This window comes from Sarcophilus harrisii, chromosome 4 (assembly GCF_902635505.1).
Source record: "Sarcophilus harrisii chromosome 4, mSarHar1.11, whole genome shotgun sequence".
Taxonomy (NCBI): Eukaryota; Metazoa; Chordata; class Mammalia; order Dasyuromorphia; family Dasyuridae; genus Sarcophilus; species Sarcophilus harrisii.
In genome coordinates this window covers 419,471,173-419,497,220 of record NC_045429.1, presented here as the reverse complement: position 1 = coordinate 419,497,220, position 26,048 = coordinate 419,471,173, and the positions used below count along the sequence as shown (strand labels likewise).

Sequence of the window (26,048 nt, the reverse complement as noted above, 5' to 3'; positions counted from 1 at the left end):
TAGGACAGTCAAGAATTGAGTGTATTGGGGATGGGGTAGGGTGGATAGAGGGAAAGCCATGATTAATTTCAAAACTTGGGAGAGAGGAAAAGAATGGAGGGGTAGTCGCGTGATGGACCATTGTCCCAGTGGGCACAATAACAGGGGAAAGCAAAGCAAGATGGGGACTTGACAAACGCACAGCTGATGCCGGTGGACATGAGCCAGCTAAGGTTGGTAGTAGTTTGTCTATAGAGCAGGGATCCAGTCTGGCCAGAGTTAGGGGTAGGAGAGGTGGGACTTTGCTAGCCATAGCGCAAGCGTTTAGGGCCTTTAGATTGAGGACCCTCAGGGGCCCTGAGATGGCAAGAGGATGCTTTAGAGAAAGATAAAGAAATTGTCTTAGAGAAGTGAGATGAGAATTTGAATCTCCTATGAGGCTTGAAGCTATGAGAACCCGAAGTACTGCAAGGGTTAATTAGAGTGCGATTTCAAGACAAAAGGCGGAAGACTTTTTTTTTTTTTTCTTAAGAGTTAGACTGGAGTAGAATTGTGCTTGCTTTCCCCCTGTGGCTGACACTCATCCATGGAGTAAAGGTAGCTCCTCTCTCGGTGCTTTCCCCTCCCCGCCAATTTAAAAAAAAAAAAACGGCGGGAGATTAATCCAGCTCTAACTCTCAAGTACACTAACGGACTATTGACCGTGGCAAACCCCGCCCACAGCCCTGGCTTCCTCGGTGCCTTTTTGCGCTTCCTGATCTTCAGCCCCTCGAGCCTCTGCGCCGCAAAGTCCCCACTTAAACTGCGGGACAGTTTTCATCAATGGCGTATTCTAAAAACCACTTTGCATGAGCCCAGAAACGAGTGCCGGACCTCCTTTTAACCACGGACCTAATTTGGGGTAAGCCGAAAAGGACCCTAGAACTCAGGGGAAGAGGGAAGTAAAGGGGTGGGGGAAGCCCACAATTAGAGAAGAGACCTTGGAGCTACGTAGGTAGGTTGGAGTGAAAAGGGAAGGAAGTACTGGGAAGGAGATAGGAGTGTCTTGGGATAGGTCCTTAGGGCGGAGAAAGTTAGTTTCCTCTCGCCTCTTTCAGAAGCCCCAGCTGCCTCTCTCAGAGCGCCCAGCTCGACTTCTTCTGCGTCTAGATCCGCGACTCTATGGCGTCGGACTTTTGGGGGGCAAAGATCCTACTGGCAAGTGTTCTGATCGGGTATTTCGGTAAGTGGGAGCTCTGGCCTAACTTTCCGGGCGGCCGCGGCCTGGAGAAATTGCGTTAGAAAGTCGAGTGAGACTACGCCCACCCACCGACTTTCTGGGGACTCCGGGGACAGTTGCTCTTGGGGAATAGGGAGGTGCTCCTCGGCGAGAAACACACTGGGGAGGGTGGCGGGGTACGGGAATTCCGGGAACTAGGAGAGACGCGGCGATGGAACTGCCTCTTGGCCAGGATCCAGAACAGTTTGAGTAGAAGCAATAAATGCCAGAGTGATGGTTTGCTGTCAGAGATCTCTCGCTCTCTCATAGTCATTTCCTCATTCTTTCTGCCATTCTGGCCTCTCGGTCAACAGAATCTCCCTTGAGTCCTCCTCTCCCAGCTCTACAAACAGAACTTTTTTTTAAAGTAAGGAAACCTCGAAGAAGTTTATGCTCACTTGAACTTGATCAAGTTTTCTTTTATTCCACCTGCTTCTTCCCCCTTCATCTTCCTTCCCTCCCTTCTCCCCACCCCCAACTTCAATCCCTCGTGCTTTCAAAACTGGGCGGCGTTTTCAGAAAGTTTTAAGGAATCTTTCGCTTCGGTCCCTGTTCACGAGCTCGTGAAAAATTACCTGTTTAATCTATACTGAATTACTTGCCGTCTAGGGGAAGGGGGGTAAGGGAGTGGGAAGAAAACCAAAGACAAAATGACTTGCAAACCATTAGCATATCTTGGAGGGGCTTAACTTCCTCCTTTCCCCCATATCTGTGGTTTCCCTTTGAGTTAGGGTACTCAGAGTTTGCCTCTTATTATTTAATAGATGCTTATTGCATTGCAATAATCAGTTCCCTTCAGTTTTTCCACTTTCCAATTCATCCATACCAGAGATGCCCCTAAACCAAGTCACTCTGGAGCTGGAAAGTCTTCTATGGTTCCCCACAGGTCACAAAAGGGGGGAAAAAATTAGCTTTTTGTCTTAGGGACTGTGCCAGTTTGGGAGTTAAGTGTTTGGGAGTTAAGTGTTTTTATTAAACCCATTTAACAGATGAGCAATCGGGGTTAACTGACTTGTGGAGGTTCCCACAGCTAGTAAATATATGAGTAAATATATCCCAATTGAACTGGGATTTTCCGATTCAAGGCCTGGTGCTCTATCTACTGGCTGGTGCTCTATTCACTTCACACCTAGTTACCCTGGGGTGGGGAAACAAAAAATAGTTCAAAATAAATTTCTAAAACTTAGAAAGTTCCTTATGTTAATTTAGCATTTTCTTCCCAGAAACCCCCAAACCCTAACTGTATTCTTTGGAACAACAGATTCCAGATATTCTTTGAATATTTGAAGATAGACCTCTTACCCATTGTCTTTATCAAGTGAAATATGCTTACTTTTTTCATCATTTTGTGTGTGTGTGTGTGTACAATAGGGTTTCATCATTGTTCTAATTTTCACTTTCTGGCATAGACTTAGTACCTTTTAAATGTGGCATCAAAATAGACCACAATTACACCAAAACAGAAAATGATTTTCCAGATGTGGATTGACTGATACAGTGCAATAGGATGATTGTTGAAATCAGAACAATACACATCTATTAATTTCGTCCAAGATTTAGGGTCTTTTTTTTTTTTAAGCAGCTTTACTGTTGCTCCCACTGAATTTGTGACTTTTTTTTTTTTAAAGCAGTTTCAACATTGCTCCTAGTGAACTTGTGACTTAAAAAAAAAAAAAAACTTCATATTTCCACTGAATTTGTGATTTTTTTTTTTAATTTAATAGCCTTTTATTTACAGGATATATACATGGGTAACTTTACAGCATTAACAATTGCCAAACCTCTTGTTCCAATTTTTCACCTCTTACCCCCCCCAACCCCTCCCCTAGATGGCAGGATGACCAGTAGATGTTAAATATATTAAAATATAACTTAGATACACAATAAGTATACATGACCAAAACATTATTTTGCTGTACAAAAAGAATCAGGCTCTGAATTATTGTACAATTAGCTTGTGAAGGAAATCAAAAATGCATTGTGCATAAATATAGGGATTAGAATTTAATGTAATGGTTTTAGTCATCTCCCAGAGTTATTTTTCTGGGCATAGCTAGTTCAGTTCATTACTGCTCCATTAGAAATGATTTGGTTGATCTCGTTGCTGAGGATGGCCTGATCCATCAGAACTGGTCATCATCTAGTATTGTTGTTGAAGTATATAATGATCTCCTGGTACTGCTCATTTCACTCAGCATCAGTTCGTAAGTCTCTCCAGGCCTTTCTGAAATCATCCTGTTGGTCATTTCTTACAGAACAGTAATATTCCGTAATTTTCATATACCACAATTTATTCAGCCATTCTCCAACTGATGGGCATCCATTCAGTTTCCAGTTTCTAGCCACTACAAAAAGGGCTGCCACAAACATTCGTGCACATACAGGTCCCTTTCCCTTCTTTATAATCTCTTTGGGATATAATCCCAGTAGTAACACTGCTGGATCAAAGGGTATACAGTTTGATAACTTTTGAGCATAGTTCCAAACTACTCTCAAAATGGTTGGATTAGTTCACAACTCCACCAACAATGCATCAATGTCCCAGTTGTCCCGCATCCCCTCAACAATCATCATTATTTTTCCTGTCATCTTAGCCAATCTGACAGGTGTGTAGTGGTATCTTAGAGTTGTCTTAATTTGCATTTCTCTGATTAATAATGACTTGGAGCATCTTTTCATATGACTAGAAATACTTTCAATTTCTTCATCTGAGAATTGTCTGTTCATATCCTTTGACCATTTTTCAATTGGAGAATGGCTTGATTTTTATAAATTAGAGTTAATTCTCTATATATTTTGGAAATGAGGCCTTTATCAGAACCTTTGACTGTAAAAATATTTTCCCAGTTTATTGCTTCCCTTCTAATCTTGTCTGCATTAGTTTTGTTTGTACAAAAACTTTTCAGTTTGGTATAATCGAAATTTTCTATTTTGTGATCAGTAATGATCTCTAGTTCTGCTTTGGTCATAAAGACCTTCCCCTTCCACAGGTCTGAGAGGTAAACTATCCTATTTCCTCTAATTTATTAATAATTTCATTCTTTATGCCTAGGTCATGAACCCATTTTGACCTTATCTTGGTGTATGATGTTAAGTATGGATCAATGCCTAGTTTCTGCCATATTAGTTTCCAATTTTCCCAGCAATTTTTATCAGACAGTAAGTTCTTATCCCAAAACCTGGGATCTTTGGGTTTGTCAAAGACTAGGTTGCTATATTTGTTGACTGTTTTGTCCCTTGAACCTAATCTATTCCACTGATCAACTAATCTATTCCTTAGCCAATACCAAATAGTTTTGGTAACTGCTGCTCTATAATATAATTTTAGATCTGGTACAGCTAAGCCACCATCATTTGATTTTTTTCATTAATTCCTTGAAATTCTTGACCTTTTGTTTTCCATATGAACTTTGTTGTTATTTTTCTAGGTCATTAAAATAGTTTTTGGGAGTCTGATTGGTATAGCGCTAAATAAATAGATTAGTTTAGGTAATATTGTCATCTTTATTATATTTGCTCGCCCTATCCAAGAGCATTTAATATTTTCAATTGGTTAGATCAAGAGTTAATTTGTGTGAAAAGTGGTCTGTAATTTTGCTCATAAAGTTTCTGATTTTCCCTTGGCAGATAGATTCCTAAATATTTTATATTATCAGTAGTTATTTTAAATGGAATTTCTCTTTGTAACTCTGACTGTTGGAATTTTTTTAGTGATATATAAGAATGCTGATGACTTAGGTGGGTTTATTTTATAACCAGCAACTTTGCTAAAGTTGCGGATTATTTCTAATAACTTTTTAGCAGAATCTCTGGGGTTCTCTAAGTATACCATCATGTCATCGGCAAAGAGTGATAATTTGGCTTCCTCATTGCCTATTCTTATTCCTTTAATCTTTTTCTCAGCTCTTATTGCTATAGCTAGTGTTTCTAATACAATATTAAATAGTATCAGTGATAGTGGGCAGCCTGGTTTCACTCCTGATCTTATTGGGAATGGTTGCAGTTTTTCCCCATTACATATGATGCTTACTGATGGTTTTCAATAGATGCTGCTGATTATTTTAAGGAAAAGTCCACTTATTCCTATACTCTCAGGGGTTTTTAATAGGAATGGATGTTGGATTTTATCAAATGCTTTTTCTGCATCTATTGAGATGATCATATGGTTTTTGTTAATTTGGTTATTAATATGGCCAATTATATTGATAGTTTTCCTAATATTGAACCAGCCCTGCATTCCTGGTATAAATCCTACTTGATCATAGTGTATTATCTTGGAGATGATTTTCTGTAGTCTTTTTGCTAATATCTTATTTAAGATTTTAGCATCAATATTCATTAGGGAGATTGGTCTATAATTTTCTTTCTCTTTTTTTTTAAAAGCAGTTTCAACATTGCTCCTAGTGAACTTGTGACTTAAAAAAAAAAAAAAAAACTTCATATTTCCACTGAATTTGTGACTTTTTAAAAAAACAGTTTCACTGTTGCTCCCACTGAATTTGTGACTTTTTAGAAAAGCATTTCACCATTGCTCCCACTGAGCTTGCAACTTAAAAAAAAAAAGCAGCTTCATCATATTTCCACTGAGTTGGTGACTTTTTTTAAAGCAGCTTCATCATGCTCTTACTGAATTTGTGACTTTTTTTAAAAAAGCAGCTTCACCATTGCTCCCACTGAATTTGTGACTTTTTTAAAAAAGCGGTTTCACTGTTTACTCTGAATTTGTGACTTTTTTTAAAACCAGCTTCATCATGTTTCCACTGAGTTTATAGCCTTTTTTTTTTTAAGTTGCTTCACCATGTTCTTGCTGAGTTTATGACTTTCTTCCTTCTTTTTTCTAGTCATTGTGGTTAAATTACTTGTTCAGGGCCTATACAGCTAGTTAGTATTTGAGATCATATTTGAACTGGGGTTATCCTAATTCAAGGGCTAGTTGCTCTACCTATTGTACCACCTACCACCAGTTTGTGACCTTTTAAAATTCTCAGATCCTTTTCAAATGAACTTTTCTTAAACCAGATGTTTCTCATCTTTTACAGACCCTTTTAAAATTCATTAAAATGCAGCTTCTTGTATTTCTTTCTATTAAATTTCATCTTATTCACCTACTGAAATAAGGCAGAATAACTAACAAATCGGATGCTCCACTTGAACATCTAGGTTTGAGTTTTGCCCCTGGACATTTACTAGTTGTTTGACCTTGTGCAAATCATTAAGTCTCTTTGTTCCTCAGTTTTCCATCTGTAAAATGAAGGAGTTTAACTTGATAACCTTTCTAAGGTCTCTTCTTGATGTAAATCTAATGAATTTTGACTGTTATCCAGTATATCTTACACACCTCACACCTCAGGGTTCTCTGTAAATGTCTTAGCAACCAGTCAACCAACAAACATCACACACTATAGCTGTATCTTCATCTAAGTTATTGATAGCACTGAACAGGAAAATACATGTGGAGCACTGAAGTATTCATCAAAGCATTCCCTTCCTGTTCTTTTGTCAGTCCACTAGCTCTGAATTCTACTAGCTACTATTACTGGACCCATTTTTTTAATGTCTCCAGCTACATCATGAGTGTGAGGTGCCTTATTTGAGAGCCACCTGGAATGTAGCATTTTCCTGGAAAAGATATTTTATGAGAGAGAGATTTTGATGAACATTTTAAGTAGATTAGTGAAGCACCTAGGTTTTCCTGGCCATTCTGGTTTTTTGAGAAACTGATTCAAGGATGTCTGTCTTATTGCTCTGTTTTTCTTTTTGGTAAATTTTATTATGGTGATCTTTCTGCTTTTTTGAACAGTAAAACAGTGAGTATTTATTAAATTGTTTTGCAAAACATCTGTGTTGTTCAGTCATGTCTAATTCTTCCTGACTTGGGGTTTAGCTGGTAGAGATAATCGAATCGTCTGTCATTTCCTTAAGTAACTTGCCCTAGCTATTTAGTATCTGGGATTGGATTTGAACTCAGGAAGATGAATTTTCCTGACTCCAGATTTGGCCTTGTATCCACCAAGGCACGTAGTTGCCCCAATATTCTTTACTAGAATAATGATTTTAAATGCATAAAATAAAATATACAGTATTACAAAGGAAACTATACTTCCTAAAGTTATCAAAATATTGGAATATTTTTGAAGTTCAAGTATCTCTGGTTAGGAATCTCTTCTAAATGAATGTTATCCATCAAAATGATTTCCAGAGAACAAAAAATTACAGAAATTTATATTTGGAATCATTCTCAGAACCAGCTATTCAGATAAAAATTTTAATAAACTCATAGAAACTTGTCCCTGGCCCTTGGTTCATACTTCCTGTTTCCTTTTTCCCCTTTTGCTTTTTGCTCTTTAAAGATAGCCCTCTGCTTTTTCTAAGGTCACATTAATTGAGAGCCCAAAGCCCTTCCTCCCTGAAAAAAGTTCTAGGCTGAAACTGAGATCCAGGAGAAGGAAAGTAGAGAAAGAGCTGTGACATGTGGGTTGTGGCAGGCAGCCTGGGCTGTGCTGTCCTGATAATTGTGGGCTACATTTTGTTTTTGCAAGTTGTAGAAGGAATTCATAATAATCCCTATCACGGCCTGCCTTTATACTCTGATGAAGTCATTTCCCTACCAATTCAATTCGAACTAAGAAGCATTTATTTAGTGCTTTCTGTGTACTATTACCAGCTCTCACAGATCTGTACTAGTACCTGGCAGTTTGAGGAAGGGGAGATGGTAATAAATATTAATGAAATGCCTATTATGAGCCAGGGACTGTTGCTAAGTGCTTCATAAGTATGTCCCTTGATTCTCACCACAACCAAAGTAGATAGGTGTCTTTCTTATTCCATTTTACAGTTGAGGAAACTGAGCTAGTCAGAGGTTAAATGACTTGCTCAGTCACACAGTGTCTGAAGGCTAGATTTGAATCGGGTTTTCTGGACTGCAGGCCTATTCTCTATCTGCTTCGACACCTAGCTGCCTTAACTGGTAAACTCATAGGGCAGTGCTTACTTAAGAAATCCTACTTGACTGACAGGAGGACATTTAATATGGAATCAATAAAATACATACACCATAATTATAACTCTGTAAATGAAAAGATCACATTTGAGACAAGGAAAGTCCTGAATGTAGTGTAATTGTAATAGCTATGCTAGGGCCTGGAGAAAAGAGGGGAAAATGTGCCCCTTTTCTCTGCTTTGCAGAGGTGGGGAGCTCTGGGTGTAGAATATTGCATGTACACTTAGATTCCCCTGATGTGTTGGTGAGTTTTGTTGAACTGTTCTCTTTCCTCTCCAGCCACATTTTAAAAAATTCTATGTGATAAGAAATGATTCTATAAGTAGGAACTCTAATCCTATTCTTTAAATAGGTTCAGTCATTTCAGTCACATCCAACTCTTTATGATTCCATTTGGGATTTTCTTGGCAGATATTGGAATGATTTGCTGTTTCTTTCTCTAGTTCATTTTACAGATGAGGAAACTGAGGCAAACAGTTCAGTGACTTGCCCAAGATCACAGTTAGTAGATATCTGATGTCAGATTTGAACTCAGGACTTCCTGAGTCCAGACCTGGTTCTCTATCCACTGAGCCCCTTAGTTTTTCAAGAAGGTGGAAGAGGAAAATATTTGAAAATGTAGATGATTTTTTAGAAAATGACAAAAATGAACTAACCCGAATCTTGCTTTGAAGGTGTTTATAATGGACCTGGAAGTGGAGGGATATCAATTAATACAATATATTTTTATTGAGGGGTGATGTGGTACAGTGGAGTCTGGGAACCTGGGTTCAAATGTGACCTCTATTCTATGTGTGGCCTTGGATAAATCTTTAAAGCTCCTTTCCTCATCTGTAAAGCAAGAGGATTGAAGTTGAGGATTTCCAAGAGCCAGTTCCATTTTAGAATTATTTTTTTCTTATGTTTAAGACACTAGGGATATAATTTAAAAAGAGGTGCATGTGAGTAGTATACCTGGATTTTTTTTTTTTTTTGCAAATATGATTTCATTTAATCCTTATGACCTTTGAGATACTTATTATTATCTCTATTTAAATTTGAGGAAACTGAGGAAAACAAAGGTTAAGTGACTTGTCCAGTATTTGAATCTAGATTTGAACTAAAGTCTTCCTATCTCCAGTACTCCATTCATTGTAGCACCTGGGTTGGTTTTAGTAGATTAAAAAATGGCAGAGCTCTATCAAAACATAGATATTAATCCTGTGCCTTCCCTCTGAGATCTCTGATTCATTCTATGTCTTGTTTTTTGAGCCAGGAAGTCCTGAGTTCAGACACTTACTAATAGTATGAACTTGGGTAAATCACTAAAGCATGCAAAAATAGTTGTTTGCATATTTTCCCCTGCATTAAGTGTGAGTTAGGATTCTTTTATACCCAACTTCCAACCCTCATTATTCAGCATGGTACCTAATTTTATGTAGTAGGTGCTTGATAAATGCTTGACTTGACACTTAAATAGCCAGTCCCTTCTGATATGATATCTAAGTCTTTGCCTCTGCTGAAATCCAGTCTACAGCCACATTTACCATTTACAGATGGCCACAAGCCAGCTAAGTCTTGTGAATTGAAAACTGAAGAAGGAAGGAGAATTCCCAGCAATAAATATAACTTCTAATAGTAGAGCTAAAATGATAAAATTTGATATGCTGACTTTTGACCAGCATCTTCAGTGCCTTTCTAAATTGTTATTTGAAGGTTCTTTGGGTGTGGTTTCCCTTGTAACTCAGTTCTTCTTTCTGATGACTCATGAGATTGTACTGAGCACCCATTGGGGATTCTGAGTGGGGGTAGGAGGCAGAAGAAGCAACAGCCTAGCAGGGGGATGGGAGGAGTGTAGCCTAGAGTGCCTAGAGATTTGAGAGAGTGAACTCTTAAAAATGAGGAGTATAAGTCTCCATGGTTGGCTCTGGAGATAAGGCAGAAAAAGGCCGAAGGGCAGCAACAAAATAGGAAGATGAAAACAAAATGATGAGCATGGTAGTGTGGAGAAACTTCCCCCCCTATCACTAGAAGTCCTTTCCTCCAACCCTTTTCACTGTAAATCCTTTACTTTCCCCTAAACATTGTTTCTCATTTTTCTGCTTTCTTTCTAATTTTGGTTGCATAGGTTTTGTTTGTGCAAAATCTTTTAAATTTAATGTAATCAAAATTATCCATTTTGCTTTGCACAATGTTCTCTATCTCCTGTTTGGTCATAAATTCTGACAGCTGATTTATTCCTTGCTGTCCTGATTTGTTGGTGGTATCATGCTTTATGCCTAAATCTTATACCCATTTTGACTGTTTCTTGTTAGATGTTGGTCAATGTCTAATCTTTGTCATACTATTTTTTTTCCCAGCAGTTTTTCTCAAATAGTGAGTTTTTATTCCTGTAGCTGGGGTCCTTGGTTTATCAAACAGTAAATTACCACAGTCATTTTCTGCTTTGTCTTGTATACCTGAACTATTCCACTTATTTCTTAGCTAATACCAAATAGTTTTGATATGCTTTATGATATAATTTTAGATCTGATATGGAAAGACCACCTTTCTTTGCATTTTTTCAGTAATTCCATTGATGTATACATATTTTTTTGCACAATAGGATTTTTTTCCCCCAATAACATGTAAAGATAAATTTCAGCATTCATTTTTGTAAGATTTTGAGTTCCAAATTTTTCTCCCTTTCTCCTTTTCTTCCTCCTTCCCCAAGACAGCAAGCAATCTGATATAGGCTATACAAATATAATCATGTTTAACATTTCCATTTTAGTCATTGTTTTGCAAGAAGAATCGGGACAAAATTCCCTTGATATTTTTGATCTTTTATTCTTCTAGATGGATTTTGTTCTTTTCTTGCTCTATAAAATATCTTTTTGGTAGTTTAATTGGTATAGCACTGAATAAATAAATTAATTTAGGTAGAATTGTCATTTTTATTATATTAGCTTGGCCTACACATGAGCAATTGATATTTTTCTAGTTATTTAGATCTGATTTTATTTGGGTAGAAATGATTATGTAATTGTGTTTTAGGATTGTCTTGGCAAATAGCCTCCCAAATATTTTATGTCGTCTGCTGTTTTTTTAAATTCTATCTTAATCTCTTGCTGCTGGGTCTTGTTGGTAATAAATGGAAATGTTAATGATTTATTTGGGTTTATTTAATTTCTTGCAACTTTGTTAAAATTGTTAATTATTTCAAGTATTTTTTTAGTGATTCTCTAGAATTCTCTAATTATACCATCATATCATCTGCAAAGAGTTATAGTTTTGTCCTCATTTACTATTCTAATTTCTTCAATTTATTTTTCTTTTCTTATTGCTGGTTAACATTTCTAGTATAATAATGAATAATTGTAGCGTTAATGGGTATCCTTGCATCACCCCTGACCTTATTGGAAAGACCTAAACTTATTTCCATTACAGATAATGCTTTCTGATGGTACTTAACATTTTCAGAAAATCTCCTTTTATTCTTCTGCTCTCTGGTATTTTTAATAGGAATGTGTTCTGATTTTTTTTTTTTTTTTTTTTGGTGAGGCAATTGGGGTCATTGACTTGCCTAGGGTCACTCAGCTAGCAAGTATTAAGTGTTTTAAGCTGAATTTGAACTTAAGTCCTCCTGGCTTCAGAGCTGGTCCTCCATTTACTGTGTCATCTAGCTTCCCCAAGGTGCTGTATTTTGTCAAAAGCTTTTTCTGCATCTATTGAGATAATTATATGATTTCTGTTGGTTTTGTTTTTGATATGGTCAATTACATAAATAGCTTTCTTAACATTAAACTAGCTTGTATTTGTGGTATAAATCCCACCTAGTCATTGTATATTCTCCTGGTGATAAATTGCTGTAAACTCTTTCTGAATATTTTATTTAAAATTTCTGCATTAATATTCATTAAGGAAATTGGTCTATAATTTTCTTTCTCTGTTTTTGCTCTTCCTGCTTTAAGTATTAATACCACAATTGTGTCATTAAAAAGAATTAGATGGGACACCTTCTTTGCCCATTTTTTCCAAATAATTTATATCGTATTGTAATTAATTGTTCTTTAAATGTTTGGTAGGATTCACTTGTAAATCCATAGGGCCTTGGAGATTTTTTCTTATAAAATTCTTAAATTAAATTTAAATTTAAATCTCTCCTAGATCCTAATTTCCAGGTCAGTTCCCCGCCCCCCCCCCCCATCAGATATTTTACATTTTTTTCTATTTTTTTTCATTAATTTGATTTTGTTTGACTGATTCTTGGTATCTTACAGAGTCATTAATTTACATTTGCCCATTTCTAATTTTTAAGGAATTATTTTCTTCAGTTAGCTTTTGTACTGCCTTTTCCATTTGGCCATTCTATATGTAAAGACATTGTTTTCATACTTTTGAAGGATTCTATTTTTTAAGGAGCTGTTTTCTTCAGCCAATTTTTGTGCTTCAGATTCTTTTCCCTATAATTCTCTGGTTATAATTAATTTCTTTTCCCAATTTTTCTTCTACCTCTCTTACTTGAATTTTAAAATATTTTTTGAGCTAAGAGGACTTTTTTGGAATTGAAACCAATTCACATTCCCCTTTGAGGCGTCATATGTAGGCATTTTGACATTGTTGTCCTTTTCTGAGTTTGTTATCTTCCCAGTTATCATAGTGGCTTTCTATCTATCATTTCTTCATTTTGTAAAATTGAGCTCTGCTCCTGGGATACAGGGAGCACTTTCCAAGCTTCTTGCACTGGGGACTAATAGCCCAATCATTGCTTTTCTGTTCTGGGGCCTCTGAGGCTACAGTTTGCCCACCACACTAGAGTCTAGTAGTACCTCTTGTACCCTGGTTCCTGGGGCTAGCAGTTTGCCTGCCCAGTTGGGGCTGAAGGCCTATGGCTGGGCTTCTGTGCTACTGACCTGCTGGGCCAGGTTTGTGGGAGACCTTAGTTGCTGATCTGTACTGTGGCTAAAAGATTTCCATTATTAACTTGCCCAGACACCGCCAGTACTGGGCTGTACTCCCTTTTTGCCCAAGTGAGACAGACCTTTCCTGAAGTCCTTCTAAGTTATCCTGGGCAGAAAATTGTTTCACCCCGTCTTTTTGTGGATTCTGTGACTCTAGAATTCTTTTAGAACATTTTTTCCAAGGGAAACTGGGGAGAGCTCAGGCAACTTCCTGGCTTCTCAGTTCCACCCCTTTCCATAGTTCTATTGTGAAGTTCTGTGAGTAAAGCAAAATAGGTCTCCCTGTAGTTTTCCTTCATTAATTAGTCCTAGTTTTGCCTTCTGGAATTATCCTCTTCAACACTTTAGGTGGATGAAGACAATTATTATATGTCTCTCCTGCCAACTTTTTTCCCTCCAGAAATCTTCTCCAGTCTGAATATTCTCACACCATTCAATTATCTTTCATCAAGAATGGCTTCTAGAAGCAATCAACACGATGATTTCAGAGAGGCTTGTAGAGACTTACATGAACTGATGCTGAGTGAAGTGAGCAGAACCAAGAGATCATTATACACGGCAACAACAAGACTATACAATGATCAATTCTGATGGATGTGGCTCTTCTCAACAAGGAGATAATTCAGGCCAGTTTCAATAGACTTATATTGGAGAGAGCCATCTGCAACTAGAGAAAGGACTATAGAGACTGAATATAGGTCAGAGATTAGCATTTTCATCTTTTTTGTTGTTGTTTGTTTGCTTTTATTTTCCTTTTTGATCTGATTTTTCTTGTGCATGATAAATATAGAAGAATTGTACTTGTTTAACATAAAAAAAATTCTTCCCATTTGGAAAAAAAAAAAAAAAGAATGGCTTCTAGAGCCATCATCATACTGGTTGTCTTTTTATCTCTAATATGTTAACTTTGGTCTTGGTTAAATTGTAGTACATATACCAGGACACAATACTCCCAGTGTGATCTGACCAGTTTAGGAAAAAATGAGACCATTTCCTGTTTTAATCTGAATAGGAGATAGCTAGGTAGCAGAGGAGAGAACACTGAACTTTGAATCAGGAAGATCTGATTTCAAATCCGGCCATAGACATTTTACTAGCTGTGTAACCCTGGCCAAGTAGTCACTTAACAATACTGTTTATCTTAATTTCCTCATCTGTAAAATGTTCAGATGAATATTTAGCACACTGTTTAGCACAGTGCTACAGCAATGTTAGCTATTATTATGATTAATACAGCCTGATTGTAGGAGCTTTTTAGGTAGCCATTTTTCCCCTATGTTGCCTGACACTGAACTTTTGGTTAAATAAAGCCTCCAACTGTTTTTGAGCTGGAGATCTCCTGTTTCGAAACTTTTTTTCTTCTCTGTCCCTGTGCCTCTGTGTGTGTGTGTGTGTCTGTATCTGTGTCTATGTTAGTTCTTGGAGTATGACAAATTCTCTTCTGACTGATAAATTGAACTCTGAAAAAAATATTGAAAAAAAGTATTTGAAGGATTTGAAGCCGGATCACTGGGTCAAAATGCTGGCAGTAACTATGTGCATAAACCTCATACAGATGCATCAGCATAATTTTTGCCACTTTCATGAAGTTCTTTGGAAAGGGACACCTATTTTGGTTGAAAATAATGTCTCATTGTCCAACTGATCCATCAGTAATCAATATATTTTGGTGTAGAACACTTAACAGGCTTCTTTTTTAATATAAAATTCTTTATTTTGAACAGTAAAGTATATGTATATATAATGTAATTTCAAAATCAAATCAGTATTAAAAAATAAAAGTCAGGACATATACCTAGTCTTAAAAAGTACTCATAGAGTTTATACACATACACACCACATTTTACAAACCTCTTTGATTTAATTAACTTTCAATCATAATAAACTATGCAAAGTGTTGACCTACATTTATATTAGAATTACAACATAAGCTATATTTGTATGTCCATGAAAAAGAAATTGGAGTCCCTTTATTCAACCACATTCTTTTTTTCTGGCTGGAAAATGGAGAGATTTTGGTTTTTATTTTAAATATAGTCATAAACTTATTTATAAATATGGAAGTGAAAAGAACATTAAATTTGTAGTCTGAGGACTGTACCCCCTCCCTTTCTTTTTTTTAAAAATATTTTATTTTTCCAAATATATGTAAACATAGTTTTCAACATTCATTTCTGTAAGACTTTATATTCTAAATTTTTCTCCCTCCTACCTTTGTCTCTCCCCTCCCCAATACACTAAGCAATCTGATATAGATTAAATATATCAGACATACTCTTAATAGGCTTGTTTATCTTTGATGTGGTGATGGGTCACTATTTTGGCAGAGAAACCCTGAATACTGATAAGATTACTCCCTGAGGCAAGCAGGGAAGGACACTGATGGGGATCAGCTCAACCTTACAATTCCACCCTTTGTGGAGGTCTTGGGTAACCCCATTTCACTGTATCTAATAAGAAAGCCAAGTTATGTCAGACTTCTGAGGTTAACTTTTCCCTATAAATTTGCCCATGGCTCATGTCATTTTTGCTGAATTCTTTTGGGTTAGTACATCACAGTGTTCTCCCTCATGGTGTCTTTCTTCCCATTTCTTCTCCCATGCCTCATGGTGTTTTTCCTCCATATAGCTGACTAACTCTTTTAAGGTATTAAATTCCTCAATGGATTTAGCCTACCAATCAATGGCATTTTCCCATCACATAAAGTAATTCCTTTTTCCTGGTTAATTGCAAATTCTACCGGGGAAATAGTTGTCTTTTCCATTGTTAACTGTTATATGATCTCCCAAATCTGTTCCATATTTATCATTTCTTGTATCTGTTATCGCTTGGTTTTGTCTGTAACCTCTTCTCATAAATAACTGTCTCTTTTGTCAAAGAAAATGGCCATTGTGAATTAGGCCAAACCTAATTTGGCCAAACCCCAACATTTGTTGTCAAACTCCAACATTTAGTGCCAATTGCTTTTCTCAGTCTCATCATGTAGGTTCTGCCCAATGATATTCATTGCCCAATGATATTCATATTTTGGGCTGGCTGATGTCATGGGGCAGGTCTCCTTAGTACAAAAGTCCATGATAGTCCTATAAAGTATATTGATCTGGGTAAAGAAATCCACACTGTCTATTGTGGCCCACCCACACTGGTGAGAACCTTCTGAAATGTTCTTCTTTGGCTTACAGGTTTTAGAGGAGCACTACCACTCACAATTTTTGTGTTGCTATCATTTTGTGCCTTGGAGAACAAGCAACTGCTTTTTCCTCTGAGGATCCAACTCCTTTTCTCCCCCCCGCCCCCCATAATCCATAACATGTATTTCTTATTAGAAATTAAACATAGAAGAAAATTAATAATTATAAAGACAAAGGAAACCCCCCCTCCCCACACTTATTAGCCTATAAGCAATGAATTGAAAATGGAGCTAAGCCGGGAGGGGGAAAGTGTGTGTGTGTGTGTTAAATCAGGCTTAAGTCTAATGTATTATAAATGGTCTGCCCATTCACAAGCTTTCTTTGTTAACACTTTTACCATGGTTAACACCTTTCTTATTTTCCTTTCCTGAATCATCTCTCTTCAGATAAACACTGGATGAAGGAAGGTTAGGTATCACTGGGTAAAAAGACAAAAGCAGCCTAAATAGCTAAGTAAACAAAGACTATTAAAGCTAAAACAATTAACTCTGATCATCCTGTGGTTTCTACCTATGTAATCTTTTCTTGTTCATATAAAATTTAACCTTTCTTAGAGAGACTGTGAAGTTCCATGTGTAATATGCCCAAGAAAGCCTTGTACTCACAGTTACGTTGTAATGCACTGAATGAAATAAAAATGGATTGTTGACAATTTGACATGATCTTAACAAAAGCATGAATTGTTTCTCGAGTGCCACGATTGTCCACATTGCTGACAAAACTAGAAACTGCTTCAAAGGAGGACTTAAAGTGAAGAATGCATGGAGGTTCATTTACAAAGAATTTTCTTAACTACAACCTTTTTCTTTCTTTCTTTCTTCCTCTTTTTTTTTTTTTTTTTTTTTTGATCTCTCTCTATATATGTGTAATTTTTCCTTAGTTTTGGGAATTCCCCTTGGGGAAACTCCTTTACTTATGCAGATCAGCTACTGTTCTGCATGTGATAGTTTAGATGTCTACACACTTTGAGAGAGTAATTGTCACCCAGATCTGCTTCCAATCCATTTTGTATCTTGACCATAAATAGCTCAAAAAACCTATTTGAGTGTTGGGTGTATTTTGAAAATCTGAAAGGTATGTACAGCTGTGAAGAGCTCTATATAGAAAGACATCTAGCTTCTACAGCACTAAAAGTTTTGAATTGTTTTTGGCATACTTATATCCTATTATGGCAGTTTCATTCTTCCAACAAATATTGTATTTGCAGGAAAGTCTATCTTTGCCACAAACCTTATGCCTTTTTTGGGGCATTCATTGGGGTTTGGGAATCCTTTTGCAAAGTCTGCTATCTACCAAGGGGATCCCATTGCTATTAGGGATCTCTTACCCTCCATTCTGACACCTCATCAGTATTCAAAGCTATGTTATAGCTAAGTGGTTCATTAAAGAGAAGTAGATAGAAGACTCATCTTCCTGAGTTCAAATCCAGCCTTAGACACTTATTAGTTGTGTGATTCTGGGGGAGCCATTTGACCTGTTTGCCTCAGTTTCCTCATCTATAAAAATGGTAATAGTCAGAGCACCAACCTTCTACATTTGTTGTGAGATTCAAATGTGATAATATTATAAAATGCTTTATAAATGATTCATTGTAGTTACTATATTAATGTTAGCTAAAATGATGATGGTGGTGGCTGATAGAGGGAGAAGGGGAAATTCCCCTCCCAAGGTCTTTACCATAGTCACGTTCTACTTTCAAAGACTGCAACTCAATAAACAAGGGAACTTTCCAAAGGCTTAGCCATGCAAAGCCCAAAGAAACATTCCTTGCACATAGTAGGCTTTTAATAAATGCTTGTTGGATTAGATTATTTTGGTTTGAACTTCTTACAAGAAGCAAAAAAAAAATCTGTCTCCCTAGAATTTCCTGTGCCTATGTTCCTATGAGCCAGGAATAATAAAAATGTAAATGTGGATTTTGAGAGTGCTAATTGTTTTGCATTCTAAGTACCAAAAAACTAGCTGCCAAAGAAAAAGCTCTGGGCCACTGATGAGGACGCCAGAGGGAGGTGTTTTGGGGGAAAAGATCAAAAAGATGTAACGTCTAGGAAGTCACTGGTTTAGAGAATTAGAATTTAATTCTACAAGCATTTATTGATCTCTGCTTTCTGCAAAGCACTGGGGATTCAAAATAAGAGTCCCAGACTTCTTGGAGTTTACTGAATGGCAAATACACAGATAAGTATTTATAAGCAAGATATAAAGTAAATGCAAAGTAGTTTCCTGGATAGGGTTGTTTATTATTAACAGCTAGGGATTTGAGGGGAAGGCCTCTTGTAGGAAGTGGCAGCTGTGCTGTGATTTGACAGAAGTGAGGGATTCTGGGAAGGCTAGTTTGGTTGGAACCTAGAGCAAATTGTTGTTGATGTGACGTTGATGGTGGTGGTGGGCCTTCCTTCCAAAGGCATCAGCAGAGAGATTTCTTGACTTGCAATTGAATTGGTTTTGAATGAAGCAGATGTACAAAGTTATCAGCCTCTCTTTCCTCCAAAGTCATCTGAATCTAGAGGCAAGATAAAAGTTAAAATGACTGGGGATGAGGCTGGATTCAGTGGGAGACCTTAGCCTTTCCAGGTCTTTTTGTCTGGGGCAACACTCATTCAAGTAGTTAAAGGCTAGATACAGATTGAAACAAAACAAAAGAATTATTTTGGGAGGAAAAGACCCTCAGAGTTTCTCACTTAAAGCAAATGAAGGAGAGTAAAAAAGAAGATGGGTTTGATTTAGATTGGGAAGGGCTTTATATGTCAAACAGAAGGGTTTATATTTTTTCTTAAAGGCAATTGGGAGCTACTGTTCCTGGAGCACAGGAGTGGCCTATGACATTGAAACTAGCTCAAAGTGATTGGAGAGTCATTTAAGTGTGGAATTTTCAGCCTGAGCATTTACACTTCAGCAAAGGCTACAGATCAGGCCTTGATTTATTGTTTTGTTAATTGTTTAGACTTTAAAAAGTGTTATAGTAAAGAAAATAAAACTTAAAAGTGTGTCCTGGTGTGTGTGTGTGTGTGTTGATAAGATTAGGGCAACAATTCATAGTTTGAAATAAACATGTGACAAATTCACAATGGCTATTGTCTTTGCCAAAAGGTAAATTTATTCAGCAGAAAAGGTTACAGATGAAATAAACAGTAAAAGTCATCAGAAGTGGCAAATATGAAATAGAGTTAGAAATCAACAAAGTTATCAAGGAAAGAAACTTGGAATAATCCATTATATCCCTTTAAATGGATATATCATGAGGCCTGGATATACCATTGACTGGCAGGTTAAATCCACAGAGGAATTTAGCAGACTAACCAGATTTAGGTTGAGTGAGGAGAAAGTCACCATTACAGGGACAGAGAGAGAGAGACAGAGAGACAGAGAGACAAAGTGATAGACAAGAGAGACAGACAGACAGACACATACACACACACACAGAGACAGAGACAAAATGATAGAGAGACAGAGACACACAGAGAAACACATACATACACACACACACACACACAGAAGAGACAAAGATACTGAGAGAGAGAGACAGAGAAAGAGAAAAAGAGAGAGAGACAGAGAGACAGAGACAGAGAAACAGAAACAGAAACATCTTATAGTGGGCATACTCCTGGAAAGAACTTAGCAAAGATCTTCATATAAACAGAGGGCTCAAGGAACCAGATGGAGTGCACTTGGCAGACCAGGTTCCAGATTGTCTAAAGATACTCAAATCAATATCTCATAGGTTGTTTAAAGACGCATAGATGTTGGAGATAAACAATGAAGGTTGAGTTCCTTTCTCACAATCACTTTATATAAACAGGATAATCTGGAAATTGGTTATGCCTGATAATAGCTGGTTCTTGACAAGGGAAGAAAGTCAGTGAGAGAGAGAGAGAGAGAGAGAGAGAGAGAGAGAGAGAGAGAGAGAGAGAGAGACAGAGAGTCAGAAACAGAGAAAAAGACACGTATACACACACACACACAAAGACAGACACAGAGGGAAAGAAAAGCAAGAAAAACAGTGTTAAACTTTTACTAGCCCACCCCTGAGCATGGGAGCAGGTTGTGTGGAGGATAGATGAGAGAGAAAAGAGACTGGAAAAAGAGAGAAAAATTAGAGGCTGTTGTAGTATTCCAAGTGAAAGGTGATAAGGGCCTGAGTTAAAGTAATAACCGGGTAAGAGGAGTAAAGGAAACTGTTAGGTGTATATTATGGAGATAGAGTCAGTAGGAATCGGTAACTGTGGATATATGGAGAGTGGGGAAGAAAGAAGAACTGAAGATGATTCCAAGGTCCTGGGGTTGGTTGATTGGAAAGATGATGGGACTTCCACAGAAACAGAGAAATTGTGAACAGGAGTGGATTTGGGACTTTTTGAATTGAAAATGCCTGTGAGATATTATAGTGGCTAGATGGTACACTGGCAAGAGTTCAGGGCCTGGAATCAGGAAGACTCTTTTCCCTGAGTTCAAATCTGGCTTCAGACACTTACTAGCTGTGTGACCCTGGTCCAGTCACTCAACTCTGCCTCAGTTTCTTCATCTGTAAAATGACTTGGCAAAGGAAATGGCTAACTGCTCCAAGTATCTTTGCCAAGAAAACCCCAAATGCGATCATGGGACATGACAGGAAACAATTGAACACCAGCAACAAAATGGGATATTTTGATAGATATGTTGAAGGCCAGATCACCTGGTTCAGGAGGCAAATTTGGCTGGATATAAATTTGTTAGTCATCTGCACAAGATGATCATTGAATCCATGGGATCAGATGCAGAGGAACTAGAACACAATAATTCAGGGCTACTTCAGTAGAAAGGAAATGGATGACAATGCAACAAAGAAGCTTTAGAAGTAAGAGTTATATAGTTAGGAGAACTGAGAAAAGCATATCTCAGAGGAGAAGATTTGAGTGAAGTGTCAAAAGCTAGAGAGAGAAAAAAGGGAACGGAATAAGCATTTATATAATATAGCAATTATTTGTGCCAGGCACCAGGCTAAGTAAAAACTTTTTAAAAATATTATCTAATTTTTCCTCAAAAACTTCCGGGAGGTAGGTGCCATTATTATCCCCATTTTACAGGTGAGAACACTGAAGCAGACAGATTAAATGATTTGTTTATAATCACACAGTTAGTTAGTATCTGAGATTGTTCGAACTCAAGGTATTCTTGACTCCAGATAAAGTTTTCTATCTACCTTACCACCAGATATCTCAAGAATGATAAGATCTAAGAAGAGGCCACTGAATTTAGAATTTAAAAATTGGATAACTTTATAGAGTACTTTTATTTGAGGAAGCGGAGGCAGTGAAGTCTAGGAGTTGGGCAATGAAAGGGAGGAGAGACCTAGGACTAATAATAGCTTGGAGAAATGGTAGAGTCAAATGAAAGGCTTTAAAAAATTAAAGACTTGGGGAGGATTCTGGGAAGATGGCAGAGTAGTTTGGCAAATTTCAAGCTCTCCTGATTTCCTCTACAAATAGAATAAATTTGTGCCTCAGGGTTAACAGAGTGAAAAATCAAGAAGACTTGGGGCAGCATCAATTGGAAAATGGCTGAATAAATTGTGGCATATGAATATTATGGAATATTATTGTTCGGTAAGAAATGACCAACGGGATGATTTCAGAAAAGCCTGGAGAGACTTACACGAACTGATGCTGAGTGAGATGAGCAGGACCAGGAGATCATTATACACTTCTACAATACTATATGAGGATCAATTCTGATGGACGTGGCCCTCTTCAACAGTGAGTTGAACCAAATCAGTTCCAATAGAGCAGTAATGAATTGAACCAGCTACACCCAGGGAAAGAACTCTGGGAGATGACTATGAACCACTACATAGAATTCCCAATCCCTCTATTTTTGTCTGCTTGCATTTTTGATTTCCTTCACAGGCTAATTGTACAATATTTCAAACTCTGATTCTTTTTGTACAGCAAAATAACTGTTAGGACATATATGCTTTAACATACTTAACATGTATTGATTGGTCAACCTGCTATGGTGGGAATGAGAGGGGGGGGGTAGAGGGGGAAAATTGGAACAAAAGGTTTGGCAATTGTAAATGCTGTAAAATTACCCATGCATATAACTTGTAAATAAAAAAGCTATAATTAAAAAAAAAAAAAAAAAAGACTTGGGGCAGAATAGGGTTCTCCTGATACAACCCTAGAAGATCTGAAGAAAGACCCAAGGCTGGGATTAATCCATGTGAAATGAAAAAAACCTCCAGGCTAGCTCCACAGAAACACCAAGTAGGGACCCCCGAGGCTGGCTGGATGTGGCTGGAGAAGTCTGGGTCTGAGTCTGGGAAGATTGAATGAACCTTGATTGATTGGGAATGCCAGGCCCAGCAGAACTGCTGAGATATGTCCCTGAGTGAGAGGGAACCAGCACACCCATGAGTGCAGAGACAGTGGGGCAGGAAGACTGATGGCTGGAGGGTGGAGATTTTAGTTAGGATTTCCTGTGAGAGGAGAGAGCTGAAGTGGAGCCAGAAAGACCATCCTCTCCCACCTCAGGATTAGAAGTGCTTACACTAATACCTCTTATTAAAAAATGAGCTGGCAAGGAAGAAATCACCCCACCATAGAAACATACTATCGGAACAGGGAAGACCAGGGTTCATCTACAGAGGAGGACATTGAAGTAAAAAAAAGCTTCTACCCCAAAAAGTAATGTGAAATGGCTTCCAGCCCAGAAAAAATTTACTGAAGAACTCAAAAAAGAATTTAGAAATCAAATGAGAGACATTGAAGAAAAACTAAAAAATAAAAATAAAAACCATCCAAGAAAAACAAGATTATGAAAAAAAAGTTAACCAACTAGAAAAGGAGATACAGAGTGTCAAAGATGAAAATAACTCTTTGAAAATTAGAATTGGGCAAGAGGAAGCCAGTGAAGCTATGAGAGACCAAGAAGTAACAAAAAAGATTTTAAAGAATGAAAAGATAGAACAGAATATGAAACACCTAATTAAAAGGTCAGTACTTCTGGAGAAGGAGGAAATGGGAGGGTGCAGGATCCAGGGCAAAGGCAGAAGGTGGGCCTTAGCCAGACCAAAATTGGAGCAAAGGAAGAAAAAAGTGGAGGAAAGACTTTGCAGGGATTTGAGATGTAGAATTGGAGATAGGAGACACAGAGAGAGATCCAATTGCCTCAATCTTCTCAGTAAAGTATTGTGATGAATAAAAAGTTTGAGAGACATAATTTCTTGGTAATTAATAATTTTGTTAATTCTTTCAATGGATACTTAATAAAAGAATAGTCATCTGGTGAAACATGATAGACCTTTCCAGTTTATGTGCCCTTAAAAACATGGGTGTTCCTGATAGCCAGTAATCAATTCTGATTGGTTAACTATTAGAGAATGAATATTATAATGAGAGGTGGCTTTATTGTAATGAATGTTAAAATATGGAAAGGGGAAAAATCTTAGTTCTAATTCAATACTGGGTTATTAATATGAGGGAAATAATCATTTTTCTCATTATAAACTGATTGAGGTTTCAAGCAAGGATCAGCCATTTGAGGAGACTAGAGAGGCTGGAAGGAGAGGGCCCAACCAAGGGAAATGTTTGTGATCAAAGAGTCTATATTTATTAGTTGGGTTTCATAGAGGAATTCAAACTGAAACCTGGAGGTGGGATATGTGTCTAGAGGGACTTCACTTTCTCTCCTCTCTGACCCAGGGGACCAAGGGGGAACTACCAAGGGTAGTAATAAGGAACCAAGGAAGAAAAGAGACAATGTGGTATTGTGGAGAACACACTAGACTAGGAATCAGGAACCTGGATTCTAGTCCTTGTTTTGACATTAATTCTGTAATTTGTGGCAAATCCCTTCTTATGTCTAGGCTTTTGTTTCCTTTGACCATTTCTAGTCCTCAATTTGCAAATCTGTAATATGACAGGATCAGACTAGATGAGCTCAAAGGATCCTTCTAGTTTAAGTGTTTAATCTTAAAATGAAATTCTTGGACTAAATGGCTTCAGGGGCTCCTCACAGCTACCATTTAGAGGCAGTGTGGTATAGTGGATGGATCACTGAAATTTGAACTTGGAGAAAGAACCTTGGTTCCAGTCCCATCTCTGCTTTAAGTACTTTAAGTACTTTAAGTAAATCATTTAACCTCTGTTTGCCTCAGTTTCCTCAACTGTAAAATGGGGAAAATGACAGCATCTATTTCCCAATGATGTGTTCAGGATATTAATTCCTAGTTTCAATGATGTGTTGGGGATTTAGCACCAAATGTTGAAATTGATGTAGGCACCAAATATTAGGAGTTGGTCATGTGAAGAATTCATAATGACTATTCTCTTTGACAAGAGCTAGGTTTTTTTAGGAGAAGAGGTTAAAGACAAAATGAAGAGATATTATAAACACCAGAAATGGGAAATAAAATGAGAGTTCGGAGGCCATATGGTTAGACAGGAAAGTGGTTTTTAACAATGAACAAGGGAAAAGATAAGTTCCCTAGTAGAACTCACAATAAACCAGGAAAAAGGGTAAACTCCATGAGGCAGGAGTATGGCCTTAACTGTCAGGCTAAAGCCATAGAAGAATTTAGGACCTTAAAAGAGTTAGTTAACTATAAAAAAAAGAAAGACTAACACCTCAGTTTCCCTAAATTCTAATTAAATGTTTCAGACAAACTGATTTGGTTATATATATATATATATATATATATATATATATATATATATATATATATTTACATATACACACACACATATATATATATTTTTTTACATACACATATTTTAAAATTGGCTTCCAGAAGTTTGACTAGATAAGGAAGCTATTCCTTTGCCAGTTTTTTTTTTTCTTCAAAGCAACTGACATCAGCTTCTTTTCTTTTCTCTCTCTTACCTCCCCCCATGCAGAGCTGCAACTTGATTCAGATATGGTTTTATTGCCCCCCCTTTTTTTTTCTTAACAGGCTTTTGAAAAGACTGCTTTTCTGCCAGATTTTAAAAGCAACCAAGCTTTCTCTCTCTTTTTCTTCAAATTAGTGCAAACAGGTTACAATTAAGTCCAATAAGAAGTTTTAAAAAAAAATTCTCATAAAGCATTTTTTAATGCTAAGCACCTTTGCAATATTGCAATGACCAATTGACAAATTTCTCAATCATTGTTCTTAAAACTTAACAGAACTCCTTAAATCAACACAACAGACAGAGAAGTCACAAACACAGAACATAGAGATACAACATTTAACAAAAAAAACTTGGGGCAAACTCCTGATATCTCAGGAGTACTGGGAGGGGAGTTTTCAGGCCCACAATCTCTCCTTCACAGAAACCCCAACTGAGACCTTTAAATAGGCTTCCAAACTCCAGTCTGGTATATGCGTTGCCTTTACAGAGAGTGCTCAGATATAAAAAAAAAAAAAAATACCCAGAACCAAATTGTGCCTAATGGCACCCAGATTTGTGCCGGATGGCACCCAGACCAGATAGTGCCACATGGTGTCCCATTGGCACTTCCCAGAGTTGTATGGCTCTTCAGCCCAACTATATCTGGGGACCCAAAGTGCAGCAAACTGTTATGCCACAGTTCTTTTTAACTGTCCTGGCTCAGTTTTCCCTTGTCTCAGTTTCCTTAACTGTTCTGTCTAAATCACCTAAGCTGTAAAAACCCACTCCGGTCCATTAAGACTGAGGACTATTTGCTCTAGGGTTGTAAATTGTTAATGTAAGCAAGATAAA

At 37.2% G+C, this 26,048-nt stretch overlaps 1 protein-coding gene across 2 annotated transcripts in view; it reads left to right on the top strand.

Annotated features, from left to right (window-relative positions):
• Positions 1 to 532: 532 nt before the first annotated feature.
• Positions 533 to 26,048, top strand: part of CD58 (CD58 molecule) — a 74,639-nt gene continuing 49,123 nt past the window's right edge. The window contains exons 1-2 of one of the 2 annotated variants that reach the window (XM_012549631.3): positions 533 to 880; positions 1,077 to 1,201. In XM_012549631.3, coding sequence (XP_012405085.1) covers positions 1,141 to 1,201 — 61 coding nt within the window. In that variant the 5' untranslated portion in view covers positions 533 to 880; positions 1,077 to 1,140. The remainder of the gene's footprint in view (positions 881 to 1,076; positions 1,202 to 26,048) is intronic. The other variant, XM_031967364.1, reaches the window with a different exon arrangement.